This window comes from Staurois parvus, unplaced genomic scaffold, assembly GCF_062004578.1.
Source record: "Staurois parvus isolate SC_StPar_1 unplaced genomic scaffold, SC_StPar_1.0 ptg000578l, whole genome shotgun sequence".
Lineage (NCBI taxonomy): Eukaryota > Metazoa > Chordata > Amphibia > Anura > Ranidae > Staurois > Staurois parvus.
The window spans coordinates 7,805,579-7,821,347 of NW_028318374.1; the positions used below are offsets into that span (position 1 = coordinate 7,805,579).

General features: G+C 49.8%; 1 protein-coding gene across 1 annotated transcript in view; it reads right to left on the minus strand.

Moving 5' to 3' along the window:
* LOC149450248 (vitellogenin-1-like) overlaps positions 1-15,769 on the minus strand; it is a 201,681-nt gene that overhangs the window by 120,074 nt on the left and 65,838 nt on the right. Inside the window, exon 13 of the mRNA XM_089692207.1 lies at positions 12,886-12,983. Within this exon, the coding sequence (XP_089548333.1) occupies positions 12,886-12,983 (98 nt within the window). The remainder of the gene's footprint in view (positions 1-12,885; positions 12,984-15,769) is intronic.

Consider the following 15,769-nt stretch of genomic DNA (forward strand, 5'->3'; position numbering starts at 1 on the left):
CAGAACCGTTACTTAGGGCCACAGAAACGTTAATCAGGGACACAGAATTGTTACTGAGGGCCACAGAACCGTTACTTAGGGCCACGTAAACGTTAATCAGGGACAGACACAGAATTGTTACTGAGGGACACAGAATTGTTACTGAGGGCCACAGAACCGTTACTTAGGGCCACATAAACGTTAATCAGGGACACAGAATTGTTACTGAGGGCCACAGAACCGTTACTTAGGGCCACAGAAACGTTAATCAGGGACACAGAATTGTTACTGAGGGCCACAGAACCGTTACTGAGGGCCACAGAACCGTTACTTAGGGCCACATAAACGTTAATCAGGGGGACACAGAATTGTTACTGAGGGCCACAGAAACGTTACTTAGGGCCACATAATTGTTACTCAGGGACAGACACAGAATTGTTACTGAGGGACACAGAATTGTTACTGAGGGACACAGAACCGTTACTTAGGGCCACAGAATTGTTACTCAGGGACAGACACAGAATTGTTACTCAGGGACACAGAATTGTTACTCAGGGACACAGAATCGTTGAATTAAAGAGTATGTCAGACAACATGCAGAGGAGTGGCAGAGGAGGCAATGTTTTAGGAGCGAGCAGACGTGGCAGCAGAGGAAGGGGTCGAGGCAGCACTATTCGCAGCCAGAGGCCAGTGCTCCCGGTGTCATCCAGCGGTCGTGTCTCCACCGACAACCCTGCCGTCATCGATTGGTTGGCTCGGTCGTCTTCCTCTTCCCAGGTCACCTCTGACACCTACAGCCAACGGTCGGTGGGTACGTCAGACACAACCGTTAGTTGGCATGGCCCGGGACCAAGCCCACTGAAATCACGTGTCCTCTACCTGCCCCTGTCCTTTGGTGTTCCCTCACCAAGCGAAGTATCGCATGCTGTGGGCTCAGCCCCACTGTACAGTGAGGAAGAGCTAACAGAGGGCGGTCAGGAACGGGGGGAGACATCCGCCTTTTCAGCAGCCAGGCAAAGAAGTAGTGGCGAGGAGAGTGGCCCGGTAGCCGGTCTAGAGACAGGTCTGTCTCCTGACCCAGACGCAGCCGAGGGGGCTAGTAGTGAGGCGGAGACCCTACTTGATGATGAGGAGGTTGATCGCACTTGGCAGCCTCGTCGTCATCAGGCAATTTCTTCCGCATCATCAGGAGAAGAGGGTGGCAGCTTGGCAGTGAGCGAAACAGTCGGTGGGTTGCCCAGGAGACAGCAGCAGGGTCGCAGCAGTGTCAGTAGAAGCAGTGTCAGTGGAGCCAAACGGCCACGGAGTAGAGCACCAGCTCCACTGCAGCCTACCACCACGGCCAGTAGTGGTGCCGGTGTGCACGGAGGAAGCAGCAGTCAGCCAGTGAGGAGTATCGGGGGCAAAGTTTCCTACTCGGCGGTGTGGCAATTTTTCGTCAAGCCGCCCGAGGAAGTAAACGTAGCCGTATGTCGACTATGTGGCCAGAAAGTCAAGCGTGGCCAGGGGGCCCATGTTGGGACTACAGCGTTGCGGCAGCATATGCAGCGTCGCCATTTGGTGGCCTGGGAAAACCGTGATAAAGATACGGCGGTTCTGCCCGCCCCAGCCCCCGCTCCATCACCCGCTCCGTTACTTGCTCCGTCACCCGACGTCAATCGCCCTCCATCAGCCAGTCAAGGCTCCAACACCTCTGCTGAGGGGAGTTGTCGCTCGTTGGCATCTTCCGCTCATTCAGATGCTCCTTCTCCTGCTACTCCTCTTCACGGATTCCGTCAGCAGTCTTTCTTGGAATCCGTTTCCAAGAGACAACAGTTTGCGAGCACGCACCCGACGGTGCAAAAGCTGAACGTCCTCCTGTCCAAGTTGCTGGTGCTGCAGTCCCTCCCTTTCCAAGTGGTGGACTCAGCACCTTTCAGAGAAATGATGGCTTGTGCCGCGCCGCGGTGGAGAGTGCCAAGCCGTCATTTCTTCGCCAAAAAGGCAGTGCCAGCCCTGCATTCACATGTAGAAGACATGGTGGGCCAGTCTTTGAGCATGTCGGTCTCTGCCAAAGTGCACGGCAGCGCCGACGTGTGGAGCTGTAACTACGGTCAGGGACAGTACATGTCATTTACAGCCCACTGGGTGAACGTGGTGCCGTCACAGCCGCACCAGCAACTTGGACAGGTCACGCCGCTTTTGCCTCCACGTTTGCACGTCCTTGGTCCGGCAAAGATGTCCGCCTCTACCACCTCTTCTTCCGCCGTGTCCTCAGCCGCCACCCCCGTGCCAAGTCCCATTACCCGACCGGCATATCACATGTGCAGGGCGCAACGGTGTCACGCTGTTCTGCACCTGGTATGCCTTGGCGAACGTAGTCACACAGGGGAGGAACTTCTGAGTGTAATGAACAGAGAAATCGACAGATGGCTGTCTCCGCGCAAACTGAAAATCGGAACCATGTTGACCGACAACGGAAAGAACATGGTGTCTGCTCTGCGTCAAGGAAGGTTGTGCCATGCGCCATGCATGGCTCACGTATTCAATCTGGTTGTCAAGCGGTTCCTAAAATCCACCATCCCACTGCAAGACATCCTTAAAATGTCACGTAAACTTTGCATGCATTTCAGCCATTCCTACACCGCAAAGCACACCCTCCTTGAGCTGCAGCGGCAGAACGGAATTCCACAGCATCGCCTGATCTGCGACGTTGCAACAAGGTGGAATTCAACCCTACACATGTTAGACCGCCTTTACGAGCAGCGAAAGGCCATCACCGATTTCCTGATGTTACAAGCGGATAAAGGTACTCCCCTGTGTAACTTCGATGTCAGCCATTGGCAGCTCATGCGTGACACCTGCCGCTTGCTCAGGCCCTTTGAGGAGGCCACGCTATTCGTGAGTCGGCAGGACTATGGGATGAACGACGTCATTCCTCTGTTGCACGTCCTTGAACAAATGCTGTTAACAATGGCTGGTCAGGGTGCGGTAGACGTGGCGCACAGATCTCAACGCCACATGACCCCTGTGGGGGCAGGACAGGAAGAAGAGGAGGAGGTAGAGGAGGACATTTGTGCTCAGGAATTATTGAGTGAAATGGGTGGTTTTTCCACTCAGCGGACAGGAGTGGAGGAGCAGGAGCATCTGGTAGAGGAGGAGGAAGAGGAGACAGAGGACCCAGACGCACCGTGGCAGTATGCTGTGGAGATGGAGGCAGGGAGTCCCTCGCATTCCTTGGCACAAATGGCCCATAGCATGCTCGGTTGCTTGCGTAGCGACAGCCGAATAATAACCATCAGACAGAGGGATGACTTTTGGCTGTCCACCTTGTTGGACCCTCGCTACCGTTCAAAAATGGTGGCCTTTTTCACACCTGCTGAGAGGGAGGCCAAAATAACGTACTATAAAAACCACCTATGTAGTCAGTTGGTCTCTGCCTTTGTGCGCCAACGTCCATCCTCAGACACTGTGGGCCCTGTGCGCTCGCGTTCCGCTGCCATGGCAGCAGGGGAGGGGTGGGGTGGTAGGAGCAGTGGCAGCTCCACCAGCAGCGGCTGCCTCAGTCTGCAGTCGATGATGAGTAGCTTTCTTCACCAGCGCAGTGAGGAAACTACTAACCAGCCGCAGCAGCAGCAGCAGCAGCATCAGGTGGACCTGGAGCAGGACCTCAAACAACAGGCTTGGGCCTACTTGGACAGCACCCTGCCAACCGAGGTAGACAATCCCCTTGACTACTGGGCAACGAAACTTGACCTTTGGCCCCAACTAGCTGAATTTGCCCTTGAAAGGCTGTCATGCCCGGCCAGTAGCGTGGCATCGGAGCGCGTGTTTAGTGCGGCAGGAGGTATTGTAACTCCGCGGAGGACACGACTGTCCACCCAAAGTGTGGAGAGACTCACGTTTGTGAAAATGAATCAGGCGTGGATTAGTCTGGATTTCAAACCACCAGTTCCTGACACAACTGACTAAATCCGCCATGAATCATGCCTCAAACATGTGCCACTTTCAGGTCTTCTCACACACTGCTGGTGTGTTCCATTTTTTGTCATAGGGTGCTGGCAGATTACGGGCCTCCCATAGCTGCTGCCAGGCCCCTAATCTGCCATGGGCCCCTATATACCGCCTCCTCATGCTGCTGCCAAGTCCAGAGTCTCTCATGGGTCCCTGTACGGCCTCCCATTGCTGCTGTCTCCATCGCCACACTCTGCCATGTGCCACTTTCAGGTCTCCTCACACTGCTGGTGTGTAAAATTTTTTGACATAGGGTGCTGGCAGATTACGGGCCTCCTATAGCTGCTGCCAGGCCCCTAATCTGCCATGGGCCCCTATATACCGCCTCCTCATGCTGCTGCCAGGTCCAGAGTCTCGCATGGGTCCCTGTACGGCCTCCCATTGCTGCTGTCTCCATCGCCACACTCTGCCATGTGCCACTTTCAGGTCTCCTCACACACTGCTGGTGTGTAGAATTTTTTGACATAGGGTGCTGGCAGATTACGGGCCTCCTATAGCTGCTGCCAGGCCCCTAATCTGCCATGGGCCCCTATATACCGCCTCCTCATGCTGCTGCCAGGTCCAGAGTCTCTCATGGGTCCCTGTACGGCCTCCCATTGCTGCTGTCTCCATCGCCACACTCTGCCATGTGCCACTTTCAGGTCTCCTCACACACTGCTGGTGTGTAGAATTTTTTGACATAGGGTGCTGGCAGATTACGGGCCTCCTATAGCTGCTGCCAGGCCCCTAATCTGCCATGGGCCCCTATATACCGCCTCCTCATGCTGCTGCCAGGTCCAGAGTCTCTCATGGGTCCCTGTACGGCCTCCCATTGCTGCTGTCTCCATCGCCACACTCTGCCATGTGCCACTTTCAGGTCTCCTCACACACTGCTGGTGTGTAGAATTTTTTGACATAGGGTGCTGGCAGATTACGGGCCTCCTATAGCTGCTGCCAGGCCCCTAATCTGCCATGGGCCCCTATATACCGCCTCCTCATGCTGCTGCCAAGTCCAAAGTCTCTCATGGGTCCCTGTACGGCCTCCCATTGCTGCTGTCTCCATCGCCACACTCTGCCATGTGCCACTTTCAGGTCTCCTCACACTGCTGGTGTGTAAAATTTTTTGACATAGGGTGCTGGCAGATTACGGGCCTCCTATAGCTGCTGCCAGGCCCCTAATCTGCCATAGGCCCCTATATACCGCCTCCTCATGCTGCTGCCAGGTCCAGAGTCTCTCATGGGTCCCTGTACGGCCTCCCATTGCTGCTGTCTCCATCGCCACACTCTGCCATGTGCCACATTCAGGTCTCTTCACACTGCTTGTGTTTTCAATTTTTTGACATAGGGTGCTGGCAGATTACGGGCCTCCCATAGCTGCTACCAGGCCCCTAATCTGCCATGGGCCCCTATATACCGCCTCCTCATGCTGCTGCCAAGTCCAGAGTCTCTCATGGGTCCCTATACGGCCTCCCATTGCTGCTGTCTCCATCGCCACACTCTGCCATGTGCCACTTTCAGGTCTCCTCACACACTGCTGGTGTATAGAATTTTTTGACATAGGGTGCTGGCAGATTACGGGCCTCCTATAGCTGCTGCCAGGCCCCTAATCTGCCATGGGCCCCTATATACCGCCTCCTCATGCTGCTGCCAGGTCCAGAGTCTCTCATGGGTCCCTGTACGGCCTCCCATTGCTGCTGTCTCCATCGCCACACTCTGCCATGTGCCACTTTCAGGTCTCCTCACACACTGCTGGTGTGTAGAATTTTTTGACATAGGGTGCTGGCAGATTACGGGCCTCCTATAGCTGCTGCCAGGCCCCTAATCTGCCATGGGCCCCTATATACCGCCTCCTCATGCTGCTGCCAGGTCCAGAGTCTCTCATGGGTCCCTGTACGGCCTCCCATTGCTGCTGTCTCCATTGCCACACTCTGCCATGTGCCACTTTCAGGTCTCCTCACACACTGCTGGTGTGTAGAATTTTTTGACATAGGGTGCTGGCAGATTACGGGCCTCCTATAGCTGCTGCCAGGCCCCTAATCTGCCATGGGCCCCTATATACCGCCTCCTCATGCTGCTGCCAGGTCCAGAGTCTCTCATGGGTCCCTGTACGGCCTCCCATTGCTGCTGTCTTCATCGCCACACTCTGCCATGTGCCACTTTCAGGTCTCCTCACACACTGCTGGTGTGTAGAATTTTTTGACATAGGGTGCTGGCAGATTACGGGCCTCCTATAGCTGCTGCCAGGCCCCTAATCTGCCATGGGCCCCTATATACCGCCTCCTCATGCTGCTGCCAGGTCCAGAGTCTCTCATGGGTCCCTGTACGGCCTCCCATTGCTGCTGTCTCCATCGCCACACTCTGCCATGTGCCACTTTCAGGTCTCCTCACACACTGCTGGTGTGTAGAATTTTTTGACATAGGGTGCTGGCAGATTACGGGCCTCCTATAGCTGCTGCCAGGCCCCTAATCTGCCATGGGCCCCTATATACCGCCTCCTCATGCTGCTGCCAGGTCCAGAGTCTCTCATGGGTCCCTGTACGGCCTCCCATTGCTGCTGTCTCCATCGCCACACTCTGCCACGTGCCACTTTCAGGTCTCCTCACACACTGCTGGTGTGTAGAATTTTTTGACATAGGGTGCTGGCAGATTACGGGCCTCCTATAGCTGCTGCCAGGCCCCTAATCTGCCATGGGCCCCTATATACCGCCTCCTCATGCTGCTGCCAGGTCCAGAGTCTCTCATGGGTCCCTGTACGGCCTCCCATTGCTGCTGTCTCCATCGCCACACTCTGCCATGTGCCACTTTCAGGTCTCCTCACACACTGCTGGTGTGTTGAATTTTTTGACATAGGGTGCTGGCAGATTACGGGCCTCCTATAGCTGCTGCCAGGCCCCTAATCTGCCATAGGCCTCTATATACCGCCTCCTCATGCTGCTGCCAGGTCCACAGTCTCTCATGCCATGTGCCACTTTCAGGTCTCCTCACACTGCTGGTGTGTTGAATTTTTTGACATAGGGTGCTGGCAGATTACGGGCCTCCCATAGCTGCTGCCAGGCCCCTAATCTGCCATGGGCCCCTATACCGACTCCTCATGCTGTGACGTTGCAACAAGGTGGAATTCAACCCTACATATGTTAGACCGCCTTTACGAACAGCAAAAGGCCATCACAGATTTCCTGATGTTAAAAGCAGATAAAGGTACTCCCTGTGTAACTTAGATGTCAGCCATTGGCAGCTCATGCGTGACACCTGCGCTTGCTCAGGCCCTTTGAGGAGGCCACGCTATTCGTGAGTCGGCAGGACTATGGGATGAACGACGTCATTCCTCTGTTGCACGTCCTGGAACAAATGCTGTTAACAATGGCTGGTCAGGGTGCGGTAGACGTGGCGCACAGATCTCAACGCCACATGACCCCTGTGGGGGCAGGACAGGAAGAAGAGGAGGAGGTAGAGGAGGACATTGGTGCTCAGGAATTATTGAGTGAAATGGGTGGTTTTTCCACTCAGCGGACAGGAGTGGAGGAGCAGGAGCATCTGGTAGAGGAGGAGGAAGAGGAGACAGAGGACCCAGACGCACCGTGGCAGTATGCTGTGGAGATGGAGGCAGGGAGTCCCTCGCATTCCTTGGCACAAATGGCCCATAGCATGCTCGCTTGCTTGCGTAGCGACAGCCGAATAATAACCATCAGACAGAGGGATGACTTTTGGCTGTCCACCTTGTTGGACCCTCGCTACCGTTCAAAAATGGTGGCCTTTTTCACACCTGCTGAGAGGGAGGCCAAAATAACGTACTATAAAAACCACCTATGTAGTCAGCTGGTCTCTGCCTGTCTGCGCCAACGTCCATCCTCAGACACTGTGGGCCCTGTGCGCTCGCGTTCCGCTGCCATGGCAGCAGGGGAGGGGTGGGGTGGTAGGAGCAGTGGCAGCTCCACCAGCAGCGGCTGCCTCAGTCTGCAGTCGATGATGAGTAGCTTTCTTCACCAGCGCAGTGAGGAAACTACTAACCAGCCGCAGCAGCAGCAGCAGCAGCAGCAGCAGCATCAGGTGGACCTGGAGCAGGACCTCAAACAACAGGCTTAGGCCTACTTGGACAGCACCCTGCCAACTGAGGTAGACAATCCCCTTGACTACTGGGCAACGAAACTTGACCTTTGGCCCCAACTAGCTGAATTTGCCCTTGAAAGGCTGTCATGCCCGGCCAGTAGCGTGGCATCGGAGCGCGTGTTTAGTGCGGCAGGAGGTATTGCAACTCCGCGGAGGACACGACTGTCCACCCAAAGTGTGGAGAGACTCACGTTTGTGAAAATGAATCAGGCGTGGATTAGTCTGGATTTCAAACCACCAGTTCCTGACACAACTGACTAAATCCGCCATGAATCATGCCCCAAACATGTGCCACTTTCAGGTCTCCTCACACTGCTGGTGTGTTCCATTTTTTGTCATAGGGTGCTGGCAGATTACGGGCCTCCCATAGCTGCTGCCAGGCCCCTAATCTGCCATGGGCCCCTATACCACCTCCTCATGCTGCTGCCAAGTCCAGAGTCTGTCATGGTTCCCTGTACGGCCTCCCATTGCTGCTGTCTCCATCGCCACACTCTGCCATGTGCCACTTTCAGGTCTCCTCACACTGCTGGTGTGTTCCATTTTTTGTCATAGGGTGCTGGCAGATTACGGGCCTCCCATAGCTGCTGCCAGGCCCCTAATCTGCCATGGGCCCCTATACCGCCTCCTCATGCTGCTGCCAGGTCCAGAGTGTGTCATGGGTCCCTGTACGGCCTCCCATTGCTGCTGTCTCCATCGCCACACTCTGCCATGTGCCACTTTCAGGTCTCCTCACACTGCTGGTGGGTTCCATTTTTTGTCATAGGGTGCTGGCAGATTACGGGCCTCCCATAGCTGCTGCCAGGCCCCTAATCTGCCATGGGCCCCCGTACCGACTCCTCATGCTGCTGCCAGGCCCGTAATCTGACATGGGCCCCTGTTGTCGCTTGTTGGCATATTCCGCTCATTCAGATGCTCCTTCTCCTGCTACTCCTCTTCACGGATTCCGTCAGCAGTCTTTCTTGGAATCCGTTTCCAAGAGACAACAGTTTGCGAGCACGCACCCGACGGTGCAGAAGCTGAACGTCCTCCTGTCCAAGTTGCTGCTGCCAGGCTCGTAATCTGTCATGCGCCCCTGTACCGCCTCCTCATGCTGCTGCCAGGTCCAGAGTGTGTCATGGGCCCCCGTACCGACTCCTCATGCTGCTGCCAGGCTCGTAATCTGTCATGGGCCCCTGTACCGCCTCCCCATGCTGCTGCCAGGTCCAGAGTGTGTCATGGGTCCCTGTACGGCCTCCCATTGCTGCTGCCAGGCCCGTAATCTGCCATGGGCCCCCGTACCGACTCCTCATGCTGCTGCCAGGCCCGTAATCTGTCATGGGCCCCTGTACCGCCTCCTCATGCTGCTGCCAGGTCCAGAGTGTGTCATGGGTCCCTGTACGGCCTCCCATTGCTGCTGTCTCTATCGCCACACTCTGCCATGTGCCACTTTCAGGTCTCCTCACACTGCTGGTGGTTTCCATTTTTGTCATAGGGTGCTGTATGGCCTCCCATTGCTGCTGCCTCCACCGCCACACTGTGGCTCCACACTCTGGTTTTGGCCCCGTGACTGCCCAAATGAGTGAAGTTTGCGGTGATTCTAAGATCGACGGCACTCATCTGCATGTCATACTGACTGACAGTATTATTTCTCTTCCCCAGCAGACTTCAAGGGCATTTAAATTAAAGGTACAGTGTTCTGCACTAATATTAAGTCTCTCTGAAGCCTAGAAACACCCTTTTTTAAGTTAAATTCACAGCGAATTTATTCGACTCGAATCGAATATTGTCCACGAATTCGCCGAATCAGTCGAATCGAATTTTTCATTTCTTCGCTCATCTCTACTCCTAATGAGACAATGGTGGTGGCCTGGGGAATTTCCTCCCAGATCTAGACCAGAGCATCACTAAGCTCCTGGACAGTCTGAGGTGCAACTTGGCTGTGTCAGATGGACTGAAACATGATATCCCAGAGGTGTTCTATTGGATTTAGGTCAGGCGAGTGTGGGGGCCATTCAATAGTATCAATTCCTTCATCCTCCAGGAACTGCCTGCATACCCTTGCCAAATGAGGCCGGACATTATCGTGCACCAGAAGGAACCCAGGATCCACTGCACCAGCGTAGGGTCTGACAATGGGTCCAAGAGTTTCATCCCGATACCTAATGACAGTCAGGGTGCCATTGTCTACCCTGTAGAGATCTGTGCGTCCCTCCATGGATATGCCTCCCCAGACCATCACTGACCCACCACAAAAATGGTCATGCTGAACAATATTACAAGCAGCATAACATTCTCTACGGCTTCTCAAGACCCTTTCACATCTGTCACATGTGCTCAGGGTGAATCTGCTCTCATCTGTAAAAAGCACAGGGCGCCAGTGGTGGACCTGCCAATTCTGGTGTTCAGTGGCAAATGCCTATCGAGCTCTATGGTGCCAGGCAGGGAGCACAGGGCCCACTAGAGGACATCAGGCCCTCAGGCCACCCTCATGAAGTCTGTTTCTGATTGTTTGGTCATGGACATTCACACTAGTGGCCTGCTGGAGGTAATTTTGTAGGGCTCTGGCAGTGCTCATCCTGTTCCTCCTTGCACAAAGGAGCAGATACTGGTCCTGCTGATGGGTAAATGACCTTCTATGGCCCTGTTCAGCTCTCCTAGAGTAACTGCCTGTCTCCTGGAATCTCCTCCATGCTCTTGAGACTGTGCTGGGAAACAAAGCAAACCTTCCTGCAATGGCACCTACCATGTACCATCCTGGAGAAGTTGGACTGCCTGTACAGTAGGTAAAATAATGTCAGTGGCCTCCACCTGTAAAAGCATTCCTGTTTTGGGGGTTGTCTCATTGTTGCCCATCTAGTGCACCTGTTAATTTTATTACCACCAAAGAAGCTGAAACTGATTAACAACCCCCTCTGCTACTTAACTGACCAGATCAATATCTCAGGAGTTTAAGTGACTTGATGCTATACTCTGATTAAAAAGTTTTCCTATAATTGTTTTGAACAATAACTATATACAGTATATATATACAGCATCCATCGAGTCAACAAGTTCAACTGGTCATATATTTTTGTATGATCATAATAATCATGGAATGTATAAGCAGCAAAATGCGTTATTTAAAAAATAATAGAACAAAAAAAGGTACATTAAAAATGTACAACACTGGCAAGCTAAGCATGAATCTAGTCTAATTTCATGTGAAAATGTGTTCACAATGCACGGTAGTATCATTATCATTGCAATTACCCACATGAAAAAAGAATATACTTGAAAAATATTCTTCCCAAATATATTGACATATATTTGAAATACTACAATTTTGGCCATATTTAATATATTTCAAAATATATTATATATGACTATATATATATATATATATATATATATATATATATATACTGTATGTTGAAATGCTTTTTATATATAAAAGTATTTTTAAAAATAATTTTTCAAATATATTGTATGTCTTTAAAAATATATTTAATCTACATTTTCTAAATTTTTGGAATGCATTTCCAAATGTATGTAATAATATATTTTAAAATTACTTTTTTATATGTTAAAAATAATTTGAAGAATACATTTAAAAAATTTTATATTTATTTTTAAAAATATTTTTCACATATTTATTTCAACATACAGTATATATATATATATATATATATATATAAATATATTGAATATGGCCAACATTGTAGTATTTCAAATATATGTTTAAAATATTTTTTTCTTCCATGTGGGTAACCACATTGCAAATACAGAGACACCAGGCATGGGGCATATAATGGTACAGATCTAAGTTGGAATAGTGAGTGCAGGTTCACATGTATCTAACTGTGCTAAAATGCACAAGTGTGATCAGAAAACATCTTGATGGGGAGTTATTAGTAGCAGCCAATCCAAATACATTATAATAAAGCAGAACTCAAAAAATGGTCAAAAATAACACAACAGCTTGAATACCCATTAAAAGACACAACACAACAGCACCAGTTTTTGCTGCAATATTCAATCCAGAGACTTTTCCCCACAGTATTTTTTCCTGCCACTAGATGTCCTCAGACTGATGTCAGGCATCATTTAATCCACTTCCTCTGAGCCAAGCTCATGCTGGACCCACCCATGGTCTGTGATTGGGCAGTGAAAGGAGAAGCAGCACAGTGATGAACTCATCTGTCATTCTGTTCTCTCCCGCTATCAGCATGCTTCATGTCAGTACATTCACTGAATGGCACCTTGTGCTGCTTCTCCCTCTCACACTCCAGCTCTGCTGTACAGAGACTGTGAATAACTCTGAATAACTGATACCAGGTCAGATTTAGGTACTTACAGTGTTTTTATTAAAAAATACATTTATTGATTTCTTTAAAAAAATCATTAAAAGAAGCTGTGTCTTTTTTATCGGCATATAGTAAACAGATGTGGTAGGTGAGTGATAGCACTGGGTGGATGAGAGTAAAGTTTGGTTGTAGGAAATATAAAATAAAAGGAAATTGTCTTGATTTAATGATGCAAGTGAAATATGTATGAGCCCAGTTCTGGCCCTAGGCTGCTACCTCTCCGACAGAAACAATCAAATCACTCAACACATGGGTAGCTTTTAGGTGCCTGGTGAAGAGCGTCTAGTAAAAATGTGTATCTTGTTTGAAATTCTTTAAAACATTTATTGGTTAGGGTTAGGGTTAAGAGTACCATGTACAATCATTTCAGGAGTACAGACTCCTCTTCTCTAGGGCTTGACAAATAAATTGATAGAATCAAAGATTAGAAAGCTTGAAATTAGGCTACGTTAGAGCTGGGGGGGTGGGGGCGGAATAAATAGGAATATAAAAATCGACCCAATACCTGAAAATGTATCATAGTAGAATCCACTGCTATAATAGCTTCTTGTGCCTTCAAATCTAGACTTCAGCATTGCAACAGCCATATTGCAAATAGCAGCCCTAGGAACATGGAAAGAAACGTTTGTTAACCACTTGCACTCCAGAAGATTTACTCCCCTTAATGACCAGGTCATTTTTTGCTATTTGGCACTGTGCCATTTCATCTGGTAATTGTGTGGTCATGCAGTGAGGTTTTCACTAAATAGAGCTTTCTTTTGGTGGTATTTGATCACCACTGGGCTTTTTATTTTTTGTGATATAAACGAAAAAAGACAGAAAATTTTGAAACAAAAATTACGTTTTCTACTTTTGGTTATAAAAAAATATCCAATAAACTCAAAGTTAGTCATAAACTTAGGCCAAAATGTATTCTGCTACATGTCTTTGGTAAACAAAAATCCCAATATGTGTATATTAATTGGTTTGTGTGAAAGTTACAATGTCTACAAACTATGGAATTTATATTGGAATTTTGGCAGCTTTTACTTTCGGACTCATTTCTTGAGCTGCTAAAATGCCAGGGCAGTACAAACCCCCCAAATGACCCCTTTTTGGAAAGTAGACACGCCAAGGAATTTTCTGAGACGCATGTTTTGTCCAGGGAAGATTTTATTTTTTGCCACAAATTTGATAATAGGTATGATGAGTATGTTACAGATATTATTTTTGTCACAGGATTTGAAAAAGAAAAAAATACATTTTGATTTTCTTTCTTTGCCAAAAACTTGTGGCAACAAATGAGATCTTCAAAATACTCACCATGTCCCGTAGCAAATACCTTGGAGTGTCTACTTTCCAAAAATATTTATTTTGCTTTTTTTTATTTTTACACATTACCTTTCATTTTTTTTTAATCACTTTTATTGTTATCACAGGGAATGTAAATATCCCGTGATAGGAATAGGCAGTGACAGGTACTCTTTTCTGATAAAATCTGGGGTCCATTAGACTATAGATCTCTCCTCTGCCTTTATTGCATCTGATCAAACCAAGGCCGGTGTGATCAGATGCTTTCCCAATTTCAAAATGGCGCTATTTATATCTGGCGAAACGGAACTCATGAAATGCGTGTAGCTTCCGGTTTCTTTGACCATAGAGATGACTGGAGGCATTCCAGTCCCCAATCAGCTCTATGGTCAACCAACTGTATTATCAGGTTCCCCGATGGGACGGGAGAGCCCAAGAAAACCGTGGAAGGCAGTGGGAGACGTCCCTTCCCGCTGCTTGTAAAAGAAATCCAGCAGCTAATTAGCTGCTAGGGCTGTTTTTACATGAAAGCAGACCACCAACTGAATAAAAACAATACCAGGATGAAGCTTATAGCTGCAGGCATCATCCTGATATAACCACTCAAAGTCCAGCAATGTACCAGTATGTTGCTGGTCCTTATAGGGCATATATGTAGCAGCAGAGAACACAGGGATACGATGAATCAGGTCAGTGGACTAATATGACCGCAATTCATTCTTTTTTGTAATGTCCATGTTGAGTGTTAGGCCCAAAAAAGTTTTAAATTCAGAAGTCGTGATAGGTTTCCATGCGCATTGTCTGTCAAGAGCTGAATTTCGGTGGGTGGTGATGTATTGTTGTACGTATAAGTTGCTGAGTGTCAGGGCAGGAGTGGTGGAATGGACAGGCAGGCCTAATGGTAGGGTCACGCACTGACTAACGACAACCACCACCCACAGACCGGAGTCCCTCAGGGCGCAGAGTCTAAGCCCCGGGCTGCCTTTCACCAGGGCCCCTGATGGTGGGGATGGACTTGACGCAGCCAGGGACCAGGTCGCAGGCGCCAAGTAACCCCAGCTGCGGTAATGGCCGCCACCAATGGCGTATAGCTGGTGGGAACCAGATGGGAAACGATAGCGTAGTCGGACAGGCCAGGTCGATAACAGCGGGACAGACAGTACCAGACGGTAGGCAAGAATACACAGGTCACGAGCCAGGTTCAGCAACGGGAGGTCAGATAAAGGGATAAGGCTGAGAATAGTCTTAGTCAAAGCCGAGACGGTTTCCAGGAGAGCCACAAGAGTAGAACAAGAGCTTGCTGCAACACAATCATACAGGACACGAATGCAAAGAGCAAGTGCAGACAACAGGCTTAAATGTGATCAACCACACCCCTCTGGGGGATGGACCGCAGAGGCCTGAAAGCATAAAAGGCTCCCACCATGCTTTGCAGAAACCTAAGATGGATGCCAGCACATGGAGCAGCATAACCGCTGAGGAAAGGTAGGACCTTAACACTGTGGCTCACAATCAATTCATACAAATATTCCGTGAAAAACAGCGGAAGGGCTAAACGCTAGTGCTGGCAGCGAACAGGACTGATCCTGCTAACACTACGTTTTTGGGAACACTATACTAAGGAGGTACTAGTGTAGTTCTGTTCATGATCATTATATTGATGTGTACAAACACTATACTAGTAATGGCGGTGATCAGCGACCTATAGCGTCAGTGCCATAGTGTGTGGGCAATCTAACGCTAGCTGACCCTGGCTGGGAGGGGAGCTTAGAGACCCTAACACTATCTAATGTTGCTAGTAGCAGTAATACAGTGATCAATGGAAAAATCTATACATATATATAAAATATACTGACACTGTACTAATGGCACTGGCTGGGTGACAGGGTGATCAAAGGGTTAATAAGGGCGATCAAAGGGTTAATAAGGGCGATCAAAGGGTTAAATCTGCTAATCTAATGTGTGTGTGCGTAAAATGGAGTGCTTTCACTCAGTGCTGTGTTCATTCTTCTCTTCCTGGAATGGCTTAGGAGGCAGCAGAGGGGTGCACGCACACCCAGAAATAGAAGGCGGTGTCAGGGTATGTCGCTTTGACCAGA